This window comes from Schistocerca piceifrons, chromosome 4, assembly GCF_021461385.2.
Source record: "Schistocerca piceifrons isolate TAMUIC-IGC-003096 chromosome 4, iqSchPice1.1, whole genome shotgun sequence".
In the NCBI taxonomy this organism is placed as follows: Eukaryota; Metazoa; Arthropoda; class Insecta; order Orthoptera; family Acrididae; genus Schistocerca; species Schistocerca piceifrons.
Window position 1 is genome coordinate 749,528,593 of NC_060141.1, and position 17,906 is coordinate 749,546,498.

At 43.6% G+C, this 17,906-nt stretch overlaps 1 protein-coding gene across 1 annotated transcript in view; it reads right to left on the reverse strand.

The window, feature by feature from the left end:
• LOC124796148 (inositol 1,4,5-triphosphate receptor associated 1-like) overlaps positions 1-17,906 on the reverse strand; it is a 302,195-nt gene that overhangs the window by 57,907 nt on the left and 226,382 nt on the right. Inside the window, exons 6-7 of the mRNA XM_047260239.1 lie at positions 5,294-5,404; positions 2,993-3,105 (exon numbers count right to left, since the gene is read on the reverse strand). Coding sequence (XP_047116195.1) covers positions 2,993-3,105; positions 5,294-5,404 — 224 coding nt within the window. The remainder of the gene's footprint in view (positions 1-2,992; positions 3,106-5,293; positions 5,405-17,906) is intronic.

A 17,906-nucleotide genomic window follows, 5' to 3' on the forward strand; every position in this document is an offset into this window, starting at 1 on the left:
TGATCGAATGTCTATCAAAATGAAGAAATTCGCGCGTTTGATCGGTTCTCGTGTCGCTGAGGAAAAGCTACTACAGGATTGAGTATTTTGTGAAAGTTTCAGCTTTGTGAGAGGTTGATTTTTAGGACATTCATGTCTACATAAGCTTTGCCTTGCTTTTTTCGTGCAGATTACGAGACATCGTGGTGAGCACTTCTTTGCAAGAAGCCTACTGAACGACTGAATCTGTTAACTCTGAAGCAGCCACGGGTCAGTGACTGTTTAGCACGTTCAAAATGTCAGGTCAGATTAAATACCTTGTGGCTGCTTTCGGCTGTGCACTTGTAACACAGACGTTAGTAACACTACATAATGATGTCGGAATATTACACTACTGGCCATTAAAATTGCTACACCAAGAAGAAATGCAGATGATAAACGGGTATTCATTGGACAAATATATTATACTAGGACTGACATGTGAGTGCATTTTCACGCAATTTGGGTGCATAGATCCTGAGAAATCAGTACCCACAATAACCACCTCTAGCCGTAATAACGGCCTTGATGCGCCTGGGCATTGAGTCAGAGCTTGGATGGCGTGTACAGGTACAGCTGCACATGCAGCTTCAACACGATACCACAGTTCATCAAGAGTAGTGACTGGCGTATTGTGACGAGCCAGTTGCTCGGCTACCATTGACCAGACGTTTTCAGTTGATGAGAGATCTGGAGAATGTGCTGGCCAGGGCAGCAGTCGAACATTTTCTGTATCCAGAACATGCGGTCGTGCATTATTCTGCTGAAATGTAGGGTTTCGGAGGGATCGAATGAAGGGTAGAGCCACGGGTCGTAACACATCTGAAATGTAACGTCTGCTGTTCAAACTGCCGTCAATGCGAATAAGAGGTGACCGAGACGTGTAACCAATGGCACCCCATACCATCGCTACAGGTGATACGCCAATTTGGCGATGACGAATACATGCTTCCAGTGTGCGTTCCCGTGATGTCGCCAAATACGGATATGACTATCACTATGCTGTAAACAGAACCTGGATTCATCCGAAAAAATGACGTTTTGCCATGTACCCAGGTTCGTCGTTGAGTACACCATCGCAGGCACTCCTGTCTGTGATGGAGCGTCAAGGGTAACCGTTGCCACGATCTCCCAGCTGACAGTCCATGCTACTGCAAACGTTTTCGAACTGTTCGTGCAGTTGGTTGTTGTCTTGCAAACGTCCCCATCTGTTGACTCAGGGACCGAGACGTGGCTGCACGATCCGTTACAGCCATGCGGATAAGATGCCTGTCGTCTCGACTGCTAGTGATACGAGGCCGTTGGGATCCAGCACGGCGTTCCGTATTACCCTCCTGAACCCACCGATTCCATATTCTGCTAACAGTCATTGGATCTCGACCAACGCGAGCAGCAGTGTCGCGATACGATAAACCACAATCGCGATAGGCTACAATCCGACCTTTATCGAAGTCGGAAGCGTGATGGTACGCATTTCTCTTCCTTACATGAGGCATCACAACAACGTTTCACCAGGCAACGCCGGTCAACTGCTGTTTGTGTATGAGAAATCGGTTGGAAACTTTCCTCATGGCAGTACGTTATAGGTGTCGCCACCAGCACCAACCTTGTGTGAATGCTCTGAAAAGCTAATCATTTGCATATCACAGCATCTTCTTTCTGTCGGTTAAATTTCCCGTCTGTAGCACATCATCTTGATGATGTTGCAATTTTATTGGCCAGTAGTGTAAATACGGACTTGATAGCCATTTTCCGTGTTTTAAAGACAATAAACCAATTAAACGGAAATTTTAGACTTTTCCCAAACGAGTCATCCAAGAATCCCGAACGATCGATAGTTTAACTAACTTCCAGCTACTGCCCGTGGACAGGAGTTATGTGTCCTTTGCGTGGTAGGTATTTGGTCGAGTTTTCGTCAACGTTGCTTTTGTCAGCTAAACCAATACCTGCCACCGCAGAGTGAACGGGCAGACAACCTGAAACCTCTCCAGGTAGGTAGACTTATTAAGGAATGTGAGAGCACAGCCCGACCTGCTGAAAGTTCTTGCCCATTGCTGTAGTTGACCGTGATCGACCGTCTCCTCTCCTTCGGCCAGCATTGCCTGTCGTTCTGAACGTTCCCCATGCACGAGAAACAACGCTGTGAGCAGGACCAAACTCCTGGGCCACCTCGTCACACCTCGTCGTTATTACGGGTTCCTCCTGATTCATCATCGTGTGAAGTCATTCCAAATATTTCCTCCAGGGCAACGTTAATGAAGGGCAGCACCACAGTGCACCGTAACCTCTCGCTGATAGACTCACACTGCCTATTCCCGCCCCTTCGACAGCCTCGTGTTGCAGAGCTCGCCTCATTTGGCGCTATAAGTCAAGCTCACCTCACGCCATGCGACAATATGTCTTACGTGCAAGACTGGATCTCTGGTAACATGCTGTCACACTTTTATTTACACAGACCAGTTAATGTACCATGTTGCTTTACCTAACTCGTCCAGAACTTTTGCAGAGCTGTGTACTTTCCACAGCGAAATGTCTGGCTGCAATCAAAAAAACAATAACAGAACGATTATAATATTAAATTTTGCCTTACACGCAAAGGAGGAAAAATAAAAAGCAAAAGCCTTGCAAAATTTGGCTCGTTTGAAAGTGGTAGCGCTGAAGTCATTCTTCAATGCCTTCTGCTTACAATACTAGTAACGTCTTCTTACAATAACAACTTGCAACTTCAACTTGCAAAAGCAGTATCATCATATACTTCGGATAACAGACTCGTCTTCTAATTTCAATAGCAGTATCATCTGCTAACTTCAGTAACAATATCGGCATTTACTTGAAAAACCAATATCGTCTTATACTTGCAATGACATTATTGTCTTCTACTTGCAATAATGGTAGAATCTGAACATGGCCTGTAAGTTTCATTCGAGCCTACTCTGTGTGTTCTATGAAACGCTCCAGTAGAGAATGGACTTACTTCTTGCCTTCTTCGTCTTGCTTCCCCTGGATCCTCTTGAGGTTTTCGACATACTGCAGCATCACCTCCACAGCCTTGGACACTCGGCTCTCCTGCTGTATTGCGCCGAGACTCTGAAATCAGGAGGACACATCTCGATTCTGCGTCTGTAGGTACAGAGAAAGCTTTCAAAATCGTTGACTCTAACACACTCTTTGAAATTCTGAAGCTAAAATGCGTAAAATACCTGCAGTGAAAGATCGTCTACAACATGTATAGAAAAGACACTGCAGTTACGAGGGTTGGAACTTCAATAGTGGCAACTATTTATTTACAGCTCGTACAAAATAGATACGTGTTTCGAAGTTTTACTTACCTTCAAAGTAGTCACCGTTGCCAGCGATGTGGAACTCCTAGGATACTCTTAGCAGTGCCAGTTCTGTTGACAGTTCGAGCGGCGTGGTCTATTGCCCGACGAATTTGTAGCAGTTCTGAAGCGAGTGCCGTGAAGTGTTTCCCTCAGTTTAGAAATCTTGTTGAGCTCACGAGGGCTTAAGTCAGGGGAGTGCAGTAGGTGGTATAGCACTTAGCAGCCGCATCAATCAAACAAATCAGTAACAGCTTGCACTGTACGTGCTTGAGCATTGTCCTGCAAAATGATGGTCAGGTTCTGCAGAAAGTGTCATCACTTCTGTCTCTTTGTTGTTCATTTTTGGAACACAAACTTCGACCAGCTCAACCACGTACAGTGCAAGCTGTTAAGTGATTTTTTTGACTGATGGGACTGCCAAGTACTATACCACCTACTGCACTCCCCTGACTTAAGCCCTCGTGAGTTCAACTCGATTTCTAAACTGAAGGAAACACTTCACGGCACTCACTTCAGAACTGCTACAAATTCGTCGGGCAATAGACTGCACCGCTCGAATTGTCAACACAAGTGGCACTGCTAAGAGTATCCTACGACTTCCACATCGCTGGCAACGATTTATACACAATACTGGTGACTACTTTGAAGGTCACTAAACTTTGAAACTCGTATCTATTTTGTACGAGTTGTAAATAAATAGTTGCCACAATTAAAGTTCCAACCCTCGTATAATATTCGAAAGGCATGAAAAAGGCATGAAAGAGAAGCAGTGGTTGGGAACGGAGTTAGACAATGTTGCAGCCCATCTTCACATTATTCAGCATGTACATTGAACAAGCTGTGAATGACATCAAGGAGCAATTTGGGAAGGTAAATTAAAGTTCAGAGAGAAGAATTAAAGACTTTCACGTTTGCTGATTAAATCGTAATTCTCACGAGCGGTCTGGCGCGACCAATAACCACCACAACAAATGATTATAGTGATAAGAATCTCCTTTTAGCATCCACGTCTCTAAAATACAACGCTAGAAGCTCCTCATAATGAAAAGCCCTATACATGCGCACTGCTCGGCAGTCGCAGAGCGACTGGCACTCAGACAGGAAGTGCCGCTGGACTTAGCTTCTGGCCGCTGCAACACAACACGGGTCCTAGTTTTACTAGACCCGTGTTGCAGAATAATTCAGTTCAGGTTGAGCAAAGGCGCTGATAACCACTGATGAGGCCCGCTGCAGGGAGTCCAACGGCACTTCCTGTCTGAGTGCCAGTCGCTCTGCGACTGCCGAGCAGTGCGCATGTATAGGGCTTTTCATTATGAGGAGCTTCTAGCGTTGTATTTTAGAGATGTGGATGCTAAAAGGGAGATTCTTATCACTATAATCATTTGTTGTGGTGGTTATTGGTCGCGCCAGACCGCTCGCGAGATTTTTTTTTTTATTAATAAAGATGGATTTATTTAAATAGTTTTTATAACCTAAATAGAATGAGAACCTCAAAGTCCTGCTCAGACGCACAGCCGAAGGCCTTCCTAGAAAATGGCCTCACGGGCTGAACGGAATTCGCAGTGGGTTGAAAAGAAGTTATAACATCAGTAAGTCGTAGAAATGTAAATGAATGCAAATATTTTCAACATTTCGCGGCCCTGTCAGCAATAAATATTGGTTTTAATTTTAAAAACCAACAGCCTCAGTTGCAATGTTTACCTAGATTTCAGTCGGGATAACGCAACCTTCTTCAGAATAAAAGTAGCTACCATTTGTCCATAGTGGACATCGTCAAGCTAAAACTACAAATCCATACATTATCGTCAGATTGTGAAAACTTATGTGATAGTGCCTCGACCCCACTTCGCGACCGCGATGCGGCAGCCACGAGTGCCGCGGTACAGAGCGAACGTGAAAGCTATCTTCACGGAATCATGCAAACAAAGTAGACAGCAGCAGCGTGGGCTTACCTCTGAAGACCTCGCCACCCAGTCCACGGCCATCCTCAAAATGTCGACTTGCTCTTTCACTTTTGTTACTATTTCGATTGATGTGGAATCCTTACATAAGTGGGACAGATTCTGTAATAAATAAACAATCCGAAAATGATATGAGTACATTTCTGCATAGCCCAATTAAAATAAAATATAAACAGGTCCTACCAAAAGTCTAGTTTAAAATAAACATAAATAAATCATAAAGTATCTATACTATTTGTAGAAAAAAATCTACATAAATGAATTCTAAATTCTGTGATGTATAAGGGGCGGTCAACTGAAAACGAGATAGATGCAGAAAAGTAAGTAAACCCTTTATTATTTCAAAAGCGACCCCCAAAATTGTCAACACATTTATCTCACTGTGACACAGGACGATCCTCATCCTCCACACAGTAGGTGGGGAAAGAGGACCCTACCGTTGTCCTTTCAGCCGGCGATATTCTCAAAGTGCAGCTGCAGCATTACTGTTGTTTTGATAATAGAGCTTCTGTTCCTTTTGTCCAAGCTCATGTTGACATGTCAATAAGTGCACTACGAGTGGTCAGGTGTGTGAGACTAGGAATCACGATGACTGATCACAGCACCTGGTGGCCGTAGTTGGAACTGGACAGTGGGTCTGTGACGCACGGAAATCCTATAACCCATATTCTGGACATCAATGCTACCAATTTTGGTACTCGTACAGTAATTAGTTTCCGTGTTATAACGTTTTATATAAGGAAAGTTTAACTATAACTCTTGTGTCCAATCTACTCGTCGCTATGGGATGCCTAGGAAACCTCCTTTCTCGGATCACTAGACAACAATTAAAGCATATCGTGTCAATGCAGTTTATTACAAAAGGAAATACAGAAATGTTGCAGGCAAAATGGTGACAGACTAAATAAGCAATCTCTTCAGCATATATAACGTCTACCACAAATGAAATTATATAGTTCCTAAGTCACTGCTGTAGAGCTCGTAGAACGGCAATAGTCTCCAACTGGGTTGCGGCCAGGCGGCGCGTCGTTTATGTTCTCTTCGCCTAGAGGCCGCTGCTGTCTCGGCGACTTATTATTTTTTTTTAAGGAACCATGGAAATCATGCACCCCTTACTCTCGAAACTACTGTTACAAAGTTTGGTACTCGTACAGTATCTAGTTTCTGTGTTTCAACGTGTTATATGAGAAAGTTTAACTATACCTGTTGTGTCCTGCCTACTTGTCCCTACGGGATGCCTAGGAGGGCAGGGGTCGCCACACGAGGGCTGGCCATCCCGCCACCATGCCCAATCAACGTGTTCTAGGATCGAAGGATCAGGAAGAGGATGTAGCGGTGTACGATGTCGTGGTCTCCTGACCTTCATTGCTTACATATTCCGCTCTCACAATCATATTCCGCACATCAAGACGCTTCATTAGAACCCAAACTCGATAAGATAAAGTCAATGTTGTATGAATTCATGTAAATGATAAGCAAATAACAAGTAAATCGCCAGTGCGCACCGAGGTTGAAATACTCGAGGCTGGCATACACACACACATTCAAGACATGACGGTCACAAAAGATTTTAGTTTGGGAGAGGCAAACTGCACGCCAGGAGGCCGGTCCCTTCAGAGGACGAGACAACCTATCTATGTCGGCCAGCAACTGCCCGTAGAGCAGACAGCATTTGCCCGAGTGAAAGGGAGAAAGACCCCATGTTTGGCTTAAAAGCAAATTCCGCTACACTGTGTGGAAGCGCCCGGCCTATCCATTCTTTACAAACATAGCACGCAGTTTCAGAGGTTCTCACAAGGAGACAGCAAACGCCAAACGCCGATGCTACAGATTTCCGGATTTGTTGCCTTAAACGAAACGTCATTCTCCCGTTTTAGAAGAGCAATGCTGATTGGCAGACAATATTCCTGGCGTCTTGAGCTGAAGATATACCCCTTTACGTCCTGGGTGGAGAGGGGCCGTTCTGTTGTTGCTCTTGGAGCGAGGGAGCGAGAACACATAACGAGAGCATGTGCGCTCGTACATGTACTCAAAGAGCGAGTAACAAGTCTCTCCTCAGTACTTCACTGGGAGAGAACCTCTGTCGAGAGCGAATCGGAGTGCAACTCTATATTGAGTTCTTGCGATTAAGCTTTGTTCACTATGTTGGCCAACACACTTACTGTGCGGTGTGAACGGACAGAGTTACAGTTAAACGCCTGCGAGCGAATTTTTGAGTGGCATCGTGGTGGACTGGTTATCTGACTTAGTGTACCATGCCATTAGTTAGACTAGGGGCGAATAGGAGTCCTTGACTTCAACAAGGCGTGGGGAGAGTTTGATTGGCAAAGATCAATCCAGATAGAACAAGAGTTATCTTATTTGTCAGCAGCGAGCGGCGCAGACTGCAGTCATCGCAGCTTACGATATTGTGCGCTACAGCTCTTGCGAGCCCCATATTTCCTCCACAACAGTACACTTCACTGAATTTCACACGCGACAGCCTCGACCGTACATAGCAACATACTAACGAATAATTATTCAAGTTGAGTAGGTGCGGTTCTCAGCCATTGTGCCAAGTCAATAACAATCTTAAACTTTGTATAGAAATTTCATTATTGAATCCTATCCTTAAGAGGTAACTTCACATTCCGAAAAAAACCCAAAAATAACTTGTTCAGTTCATAACTAAAAGTGCCATTGTGATTTCTCAGAATTTTTGCAAAAAAAATAATAATAATAATTTTCGTTAGTTTCAAGTTTTACACTAACTAGCACTTTTCCAGTACCCAAGTATCCCACCAGTTACATAAGAAATTTTGTGAATTTTTGTGGCATTTCCTTATAGTGGACGACTGCAGAAGATATTTATTGCTGAAAGTTTTTCGGGCATTTCTCTTTAGAACGGTAGGAGCGTTTGTGTGACTTCCGTAGTAGTGTGGCGGTGGAAATTGCATCTTGCAGGACCCACAGGGTAAAGGGTACATCTCAAATTAATCCATTGTGCAAAATGACAGAATAGCACCCGTTCGATCACAGCAGGTTTTTTTATGTTGTGTTATTTATTTATTTATTTATTCAATTTTTATATTTTGTTTACATTTTTTATTTTTATTTTGTATTGTATTTATGGATTCATTTTTGTTTCATTACAAAAAAGATCCTACAATTACCGTAGCCACGTGTCGGAGTCGCCTTCTCGTCTGTTGGTAGGGGTCCCCCTATTCCGTCCGTAGAGGATCAATATGCTCGAGGATTCTTCTTCATTTTCAGCGTCTCATACCCGGAACCTTCCCCCATGAACCATGGACCTTGCCGTTGGTGGGGAGGCTTGCGTGCCTCAGCGATAAAGATAGCCGTACCGTAGGTGCAACCACAATGGAGGGGTATCTGTTGAGAGGCCAGACAAACATGTGGTTCCTGAAGAGGGGCAGCAGCCTTTTCAGTAGTTGCAAGGGCAACAGTCTGGATGATTGACTGATCTGGCCTTGTAACATTAACCAAAACGGCCTTGCTGTGCTGGTACTGGTAGAAGCGGACTTCGGGGAAGATCAGTTTGGATTCCGTAGAAATGTTGGAACACGTGAGGCAATACTAACCTTACGACTTATCTTAGAAGAAAGATTAAGAAAAGGCAAACCTACGTTTCTAGCATTTGTAGACTTAGAGAAAGCTTTTGACAACGTTAACTGGAATACTCTCTTTCAAATTCTGAAGGTGGCAGGGGTAAAATACAGGGAGCGAAAGGCTATTTACAATTTGTACAGAAACCAGATGGCAGTTATAAGAGTCGAGGGGCATGAAAGGGAAGCAGTGGTTGGGGAAGGAGTGAGGCAGGGTTGTAGCCTCTCCCCCATGTTATTCAATCTGTATATTGAGCAAGCAGTAAAGGAAACAAAAGAAAAATTCGGAGTAGGTATCAAAATTCATGGAGAAGAAGTAAAAACTTTGAGGTTCGCCGATGACATTGTAATTCTGTCAGAGACATCAAAGGACTTGGAAGAGCAGTTGAACGGAATGGACAGTGTCTTGAAAGGAGGATATAAGATGAACATCAACAAAAGCAAAACGAGGATAATGGAATGTAGTCAAATTAAATCAGGTGATGCTGAGGGGATTAGATTAGGAAATGAGACACTTAAAGTAGTAAAGGAGTTTTGCTATTTAGGGAGTAAAATAACTGATGATGATCGAAGTAGAGAGGATATAAAATGTAGACGGGCAATGGCGAGGAAATCGTTTCTGAAGAAGAGAAATCTGTTAACATCGAGTATAGATTTAAGTGTCAGGAAGTCGTTCCTGAAAGTATTTGTATGGAGTGTAGCCATGTATGGAAGTGAAACATGGACGGTAAATAGTTTGGACAAGAAGAGAATAGAAGCTTTCGAAATGTGGTGCTACAGAATAATGCTGAAGATAAGGTGGGTAGATCACGTAACTAATGAGGAGGTATTGAATAGGATCGGGGAGAAGAGACGTTTGTGGCACAACTTGACTAGAAGAAGGGATCGGTTGGTAGGACATATTTTGAGGCATCAAGGGATCACAAATTTAGCATTGGAGGGCAGCGTGGAGGGTAAAAATCGTAGAGGGAGACCAAGAGATCAATTCACTAAGCAGATTCAGAAGGATGTAGGTTGCAGTAGGTACTGGGAGATGAAGAAGCTTGCACAGGATAGAGTAGAATGGAGAGCTGCATCAAACCAGTCTCAGGACTGAAGACCACAACAACAACATACCCGGAACGACCCAGTGAGCAGCAGGATCCGCAAATAATGAACCTAAATAATTTGCGAAACGGGTTGTGTACTTCGGGTGGCGGCTGAAAGCTGCATGTGTCGTCATCACTAGGGACCAATAGTCGAGTGTGCCTTTGTGAGCATCGGAAAATATGTTGTAAAGGGCCATATCTTTTAACCATTTAACGGTATTCGTCCTGGACGATGGAAAGTATACGCCGTGGGGGCGCAATATATCATCCGGGGAGATAGACTCCGGCAATCGTCGCAAGAGTAATGCCAGCATGTGCTGCGTCAGTACCTGACACTCGCTGGTCGCGGTGCAACGCAGGCTGTGTGCATCCGAGTAAACGACTGAGCATGTCGGGGTCGTCCGTCAGGTGAGTGGAATGTAGCTTCTGACGAGTAACGAACTTCCCGTTCACGACCACAGTCGGCCGGAGTGGCCGAGCGGTTCTAGGCGCTACAGTCTGGAACCGCGCGAACGCTACGGTCGCAGGTTCGAATCCTGCCTCGGACACGGATGTGTGTGATGTCCTTAGGTTAGTTAGGTTTAAGTAGTTCTAATTTCTAGGGGACTGAAGACCTCAGAAGTTAAGTCCCATAGTGCTCAGAGCCATTTGAACCATTTTGAACCACAACCACGTACCACATTGCGTACTGCAGAGGTCAGCGTACTACTTGCTGACGTCTTCTTCACAGCCCTCCCTCCCCGCCTTAACGTTCCTGACCGCCGTGCCGGCGCTTGACTTTACGCCGGAACAATAACCACCCGGAATTACTGGACAACAAAAATGAGCTGTGGGTCGTGATTTTTCGATTAAGCTTTCGGCGAGTAAGGGATATTTACTCTTTATCCGATAGGCGGATCTTCGATTGTTGTCGCCGGAAGACAGGCGGAAGATGGACGCAATAGAAGTGCGCATGCGTGGGCAGAACTCTCTCTGGCGACAATGCTCTTATGCCCGTTATACACGGCGAACGAACTTGTAATCGACTGACAACCAGTTGTGTGAATGGCAGCCGTCTATCGTGTGAACGGTCACACTATTGCGATCGCTTTAGTAGTGACGGGCGATAATTCTAGGGCCAGTTCTACATTCGGTATTAGTGGCCTCATTGCGCAAGGCCGACATAATAGCTGTCTCCTGTTGTCACGTCTCTGCTGAATGTGCCTTATTGGCCGGCCGGAGTGGCCGAGCGGTTCTGGGCGCTCCAGTCTGGAACCGCGCGACCGCTGCGGTCGCAGGTTCGAGTCCTGCCTCGGGCGTGGATGTGTGTGATGTGTTTGGTTAGATAGGTTTAAGTAGTTCTAAGTTCTAGGGGACTTATGATCACAGCAGTTGAGTCCCATAGTGCTCAGAGCCATTTGAACCATTTTTTGCGCCTTATTGCTTTCTGATGCACTTACCGAATGTTGAGTTTTGTTTCTGTTTATGGTCGTTTCGTTATCATAAGGAACTTTCTGAGCAAGCGAGTACAGTGCACTTTTCGTAAATACTCGTATTTTCACGCAAGTTTTTAAATATTTGTAAGTTTTATAAATAATTAATGATACGCTATTGTGAAATCACGACTTTGTCACTGTTATGCTAGTAGCGGTACACTGTGTTTACGTTGATCATTAAAAAACGTTGCGACTAGATCTTGTACGAATTTATAGTTTGGGCCTCGCACCTCTGGAGCGCTTCAGTACACTGTAATCTTCCTTGAACACTTTCGTTCGTTGTGTAAAAAGGACTTTAGAGCGGTAACAAGCGGTATTGGTTTGGTTAGTAAACAGTTGAGTGCGGCGTTCTCGGCACGAATGCTCAGTTGTGTTCCCGGGTTCGGCCTGGTGCACTAGAGGCCAGTGCAGAGTGGAGAGCAGTGGATACTCGGCAGTGGGCAGCACGGCTCAGCCTCGCGTGAAGAGGAGCGAATTTCTTGGGAGCACAGACGACGGATTTACCTCTATGGCGTTGTGACTTCGGAGGAGGCATTGCAACGAGGGCACGGCAATTGGGCTGTAAGTCCAAACATGCACTCGGTCATGTTATGGTTTCAATTACTGTTTTCAACAACATAACTGCAGGCGGACTGCGTTGGTGTTACAACGGTAAGCATCTTCCTTACCCCGTTCTTGACGAAGTTATTCGTTTCCTTCTAGGTAGCTGCCAGTCTACATCATCCTGGATTCAAATCTGTTGTATTATGGTTTCCTAAGAGCACAATGAGTGTGCAGTGCGATGTAATCGGTGTGTAGAGTAAAGTGTAATAATTTCAAATGTTTACGACGCTCTTACACGTAAGACAGCGTTGTCATTTATTAAATGTTGCTGTGTAATTCCGATCCGAGTGACGGGCGAGTGCTGTTGCCATTATGTTGTGACCGAGCGAGGTGGCGCAGTGGTTGGCACATTGGACTCGCATTCGGGAGGACGACCGTTCAAACCCGCGTCTGGCCATCCTGATTAAGGTTTTCCGTGATTTCCCTAAATCGCTGCAGGCAAATGCCGGGATGGTTCCTTTGAAAGAGCATGACCGACTTCCTTCCCCCTCCTTCCCTAATCCGATAGGACCGATCACCTTGCTGTCTGATACCCTTCCCATAATCAACCAGCCAACCATTATGTTATGGTACGACTAATTAGTACTTCCTTGTTTTGGCTGTAAATTTCCTAAGCCGTTAGAAAATTGTCTGAAGCAAGGTATCTTATTCTTCGCGACTCCTTCAGCTGTGGTTATTGTGTAATAATTTGAAAGTCAAGTTTTAAGTACTTTAGGCTGTTGAACTGAGGAAGGGTTACTTTATTCTATGTTGTGCTTATTCTTATAGACATTTGATGTTGCAAGTAGTTTATTATTGTTTGGTAAAAATCTTGAAACTATAAGCGCATTGGTGGAGGTTGTGGCGTACTCTCTAGTAAACAGATGTGGTTTGTTGCGACCACATTGCCACTGGCTCTTCATTTTGTACCTGAGAACTTGCACGTCGCAGATTCTCGAAATTATGCTTTAAATCTGTATTTGTTTTTTAAGAACTTTTTTTAAGCGATCAAGGTTTATTCTTTTTAAGTTCACGAATTACCATTTGCTGTGGAGTTATTTAAATAGCTTGAAGTTTTTAATACTGAGTTCAGTAATTCTTTTTGGTTGGAGTTTTTAAAATTAAATTCATTGTGATGAAGATTATTATTCCCTGTTTCTCTTGGTGGACGTGCTTGATTATAAAAGAAAAAGTCAAATCTGTTTCCACACTCTGGTTTTTTAAACATTTTAAATGAATTTTTTGAAAGTATTATGATTTTTATTAAGATCTTGCGCCTTGTCACTCCACCATCTAGCTCCCTACCATTAAAAAAAATACCGTCAATAGTAGTGGTTATGGATGGATTATTGGCCAAATGGAGGTGGGGGGAAGGCATTGTTCTTTTATGTAAGCAAGTTGCCCCAGCCTAATTTAATGATTCTTATGTAAACCAACTGCACATTTGTGTCCATGTTCTGTTTATTTATAATGTATTTAATTGGCAATAGCTGTCTGTGATGATAACAATCAATGGTCAATAACTGTCATACTGATTAAGGTAACTTAGAGTCGAGACGGTGGTTCAGTAGGGCACTTGCGTTCATGTTTACCCAAGTGGTAGTTAATAAATGGTTCAAATGGCTCTGAGCACTATGGGACTTAACTTCTGAGGTCATCAGTCCCCTAGAACTTAGGACTACTTAAACCTAACTAACCTAAGGACATCACACACATCCGTGCCCGAGGCAGGATTCGAACCTGCGACCGCAGCGGTCGCGCGGTTCCAGACTGTAGCGCCTAGAACCGCTCGGCCACTCCGGCCGGCGGTAGTTAGTAGTCGTACTTTTTGCGTAAAGTGATAAGTCATTCCAATCATGATAATTTATGATCCAAAATTGGCGTTTCCCCCACCGTTGCAGTGTGTTCCTGCCCTACTGCTACTATCCCCCTATTGGTCGTTGCCCCACAATGCCCCCTCCATTCCTTAGCGTCCCCAGTATCCTGAGGCTGTCATTTACAGTATGGACCTCACTCGAGCAACAGCAGTAGCAGCAGCATCGCTGAATTCAGGCGATGTTGCAAATTTCTTGCATAGTACAGCACCCATCTGTAGTGGCCTAGTTGTCGTGAATATTTGAAAGAGTGTCGCACCTAACGCTATTTGTCCCAACATAGGATGGTATTTACGGTTTCGTGACTAATTTTTACCAATTTTCTTTAAGAAGACGCACATTCCGTTCCTATTTTCTGATTTTCCCTCCACTTTTAACCAGATACATTTGAATATGGGTTTCGTTCCTATTTTGCCCATTTTTTAAAAAGCTACATGTAAATATGGGTTACGTGATTAATGTTGCCTATTTCTTAAGACGACGCACATAAATATGGCTTTCGCTTATCGATTTTCAGTAAACACACATAAACGTGTAGCTTTAAAAGTCTAACGACTATCACCAAGTGACGCTATTTACAGTTTTCAGGCAATTAATTACATTCTCATTGACTTTTCCTCAGTATTCCACAAGTATCTACTTTTTCGAGAAGATGCTCTTACACTAGGAGCCTTAAATGTCTAACAACTCAGTTCATACCCTGCGAGTATACCAACAAATGACGATATTTACTGTTTGCGAGGTGTTTTACCTATTTCTCAAGAAATAATCGTAAATATTCGCTAAATAACTTTTACATTTCCTCCTAGCATCACCACATGGGGTGAGAAGTAGGAGAACTGGGTGCTTCATTTGGAAAAAAAAAGAAAAAAAAAATAAACTAAATGATTGAGGGCCCGTCACCAACCGTCTAGATCGCATCGTGTTAGACAACCGGCAGCTTCCACAAGCGGACGTCATATTTGTATAGTCTTCACTTTCTACACCAGAGCTCGCCACAGTAAGTGAGGACGTCAGCTCACGCCTTCTGTTTTTCGACCCCTTAGGTAATAACCGATACTTTTGTCGCTACCGCTGGGATCTGAGTATATGACAGCTGTGCGCTGTGCTACTTGTTAGTCGTTTAAAATCACGTGTTTACATACGTCTTAAAACGGAACTGTGTGGGTATTTGGAGAAAAAAAAACAGTCAGTAAAATTTATAGCATATAGCGATGGGAAAACTTCTAATTATAGAAAAAAAATCATGACGTCTTTATGTTATTTATCACTTCAATACCTATTGCGACTTTTGTTTGGCATTTATGGTAATGGAAGGGGGCCACACAATAGTGTGTTTACAGAGAATGTATTGCGTTAAGCGTTAGCCGGTAGGCGCTCTGCATCACCCATCAGGTATTAGGCGCTAGCATTTACGTGTATTTGATACCTCACTGTGCCTGCAAAGTGTGCGAAATCGTACATACAGGGTGTTTCCGTAAGAGTGTGCAAAAATGTAACGGCAGTTGGAGAATGCTCCTCTGAACAAATTGAGTTAGGCAACCTGGGGCCTGAGAAGTCAGCTTAAGCAAATATGGAAGTAAACTGGTCTACACCTTTGTCTAGCATTACAGTTTTCCAGTTTATTTACACTAACGGGGTAAAAGTTCACATATACTGTACTGTTTATTTGCATGCACATCCTTTATTTCCTGCAAGGGAACAAGGACACGAGCCTGATTACCAGGACGTCATGTTGCAGGTTTTGTTTACTTTACTTGTCCATAAGGTGTCTGTGTTGTGTCGTATTTACATTGTCCCATGACAGAACGTGCTATGTATCAAAGACAGACTCATTCATTACTCAGTGCTATTGAGAGACGTACAAGTAATACTACGGAGCAGTACCGGTACAATATTTCCTGGTCACTGGATTCGAAAGGGAGGTCCTATGCCCAAGACTGCGAGGTCACCTGACCTGAATATCCTTGATTATTTCCTATGGGGACATCTAAAGTCACTTATATGTGAGATCCCAATGGATACACACCACGGATACCTGTCAGGATGTGTCAGAACCTTGTTCGACGATGTCATGCTTGCACTGAGGTTGATAATCATCTATTTCAGCACATTTTGTAAGATACAGTACAAATGATACTTTCATTGCGTCAATGATGGTATTTGCATTTAACTAATGTAAATAAAAATGTACACAATAATGTGATTTTATTCCTGTTATTTCCTTAAGCAGGCTTCTCCGACCCTAGGTTCCCTACCTCAAATTGTTCAGTGAAGCGTCCTCTATACCCTGTTAAACTTTTGTACGCACTTACGGAAACATGCTGTATAATAGAACATTATTTTTGTTCGAATTTTCGTAGAGACCTTCCTTTTATTACGATGAGCATGTGTGTTAATAAGTAATACAGATATATGTTACTGTGGAACACTGCAACCCGCCGTGTCCTGTCAATAGACTTAAGTCCATCGACATTCTTAGCAGTGCTTCTAGCGGCTACAATTCCTAACGAGAGAGAATTGTAGTAGCGTGTTACAATAATAACTGTATAACTCAGACCTGTGAGACTAAGATACACACAACTGCTGTTACTGCAACGTGGGATGACCTCTACACGAAGCTGCTCAGCATGTCTTCGTGTTTCAGCTGCCTGACACGGTAAACAAGTACTCGTACACAGATGCCAACCACAAGACAATCGAAGATCTCTCCAAAATTCTGCAAATAGGCAACGCACTCCACCTCCTATAGTAATGTATCATAAAGCAAATATGATTGTGTTCGTATGGTAATGTGCTCACTGCAACGTAGATCGCACGCCAGACGCGCCATACACATGTGATGGTTGACTGACCAAAAGGTATAAAAAAATATTGGTTATAGGCTTTTCATAGTCACAAGCTCCCTAGGACAGGCTCCACAGTTGTATTTTGTCCTCATTACGTTGCTTTATGGTGGAGATTAGTGAATTCGAACGTGTGGAACTTTTCCTACTGTTCGAACACAGTATAAGTCCCGAAATCTTATGAACAGCTCTCCAGTCTTTGAATGATGATACTGATGAACCCGTTTCTTCAGAATCAGGCTTTGTATAATATCTATGGGTGGAGTTATAGATTACCCTATACATCTAAATCTACGTGATTACTCTGCTATTCACTACAAAATGTCTGGCAGAGGGTTCAATGAACTACCTTCAAGCTGTCTCTCTACCGTCCCACTCTCGAACGGCACGCGGGAAAAATGAGCACTTAAATCTTTCTGTGCAAGCCCTGAATTCTCTTATTTTATCGTGATGATCATTTCTCCCCATGTAAGTGGGTGCCAACAGAATGTTTTCGCAATTGGAGGAGAAATCTGGTGATTGAAATTTCATGAGAAGATCCCGTCGCAACGAAAAACGCCTTTGTTTTGATGATTGCCACTCCAATTCACGTATCACGTCTGTGACACTATCTCCCCTATTTTGCGATAGTACAAAATGAGCTGCCCTTCTTTGAAGTTTTTCGATGTCATTCGTCGGTCCCACCCTATACGTCATCTTGTTACAATAAAGTCGTAACACGCCACTGTACATTTTAGTGAGAGCATGGTATGGTAATTCCCGGTGTAAACACGAAGATTGGCATTTTTCTGTATGCAGGGAGGCTCCCCACAGGAGAATGACAGCAGGTTGCTATGGAGCGCTACCGAATTATAGTTACAAGCTGTTATTGCATCCTTTTGTTTACTCAGCAACGGTTGTCCTGTTGTTATCGATAGAGCTTTACTTGCAGCTCCCGTGTATTGAGATACGATACCACAGCATTAGAAATCAAAATAAAGGGTCCAAGAGAATGTTACAACTGGGAATAGGATGGATGGTGTATTTTGAGCCTGTGCAAGATTCCCTAAGTGTATTACACAATATCAAACAATATTTACGATTTGGTCAACTCTACGCCGTGCCAGTTGCTTCGACGTGATGTAAATTAACGGCTAA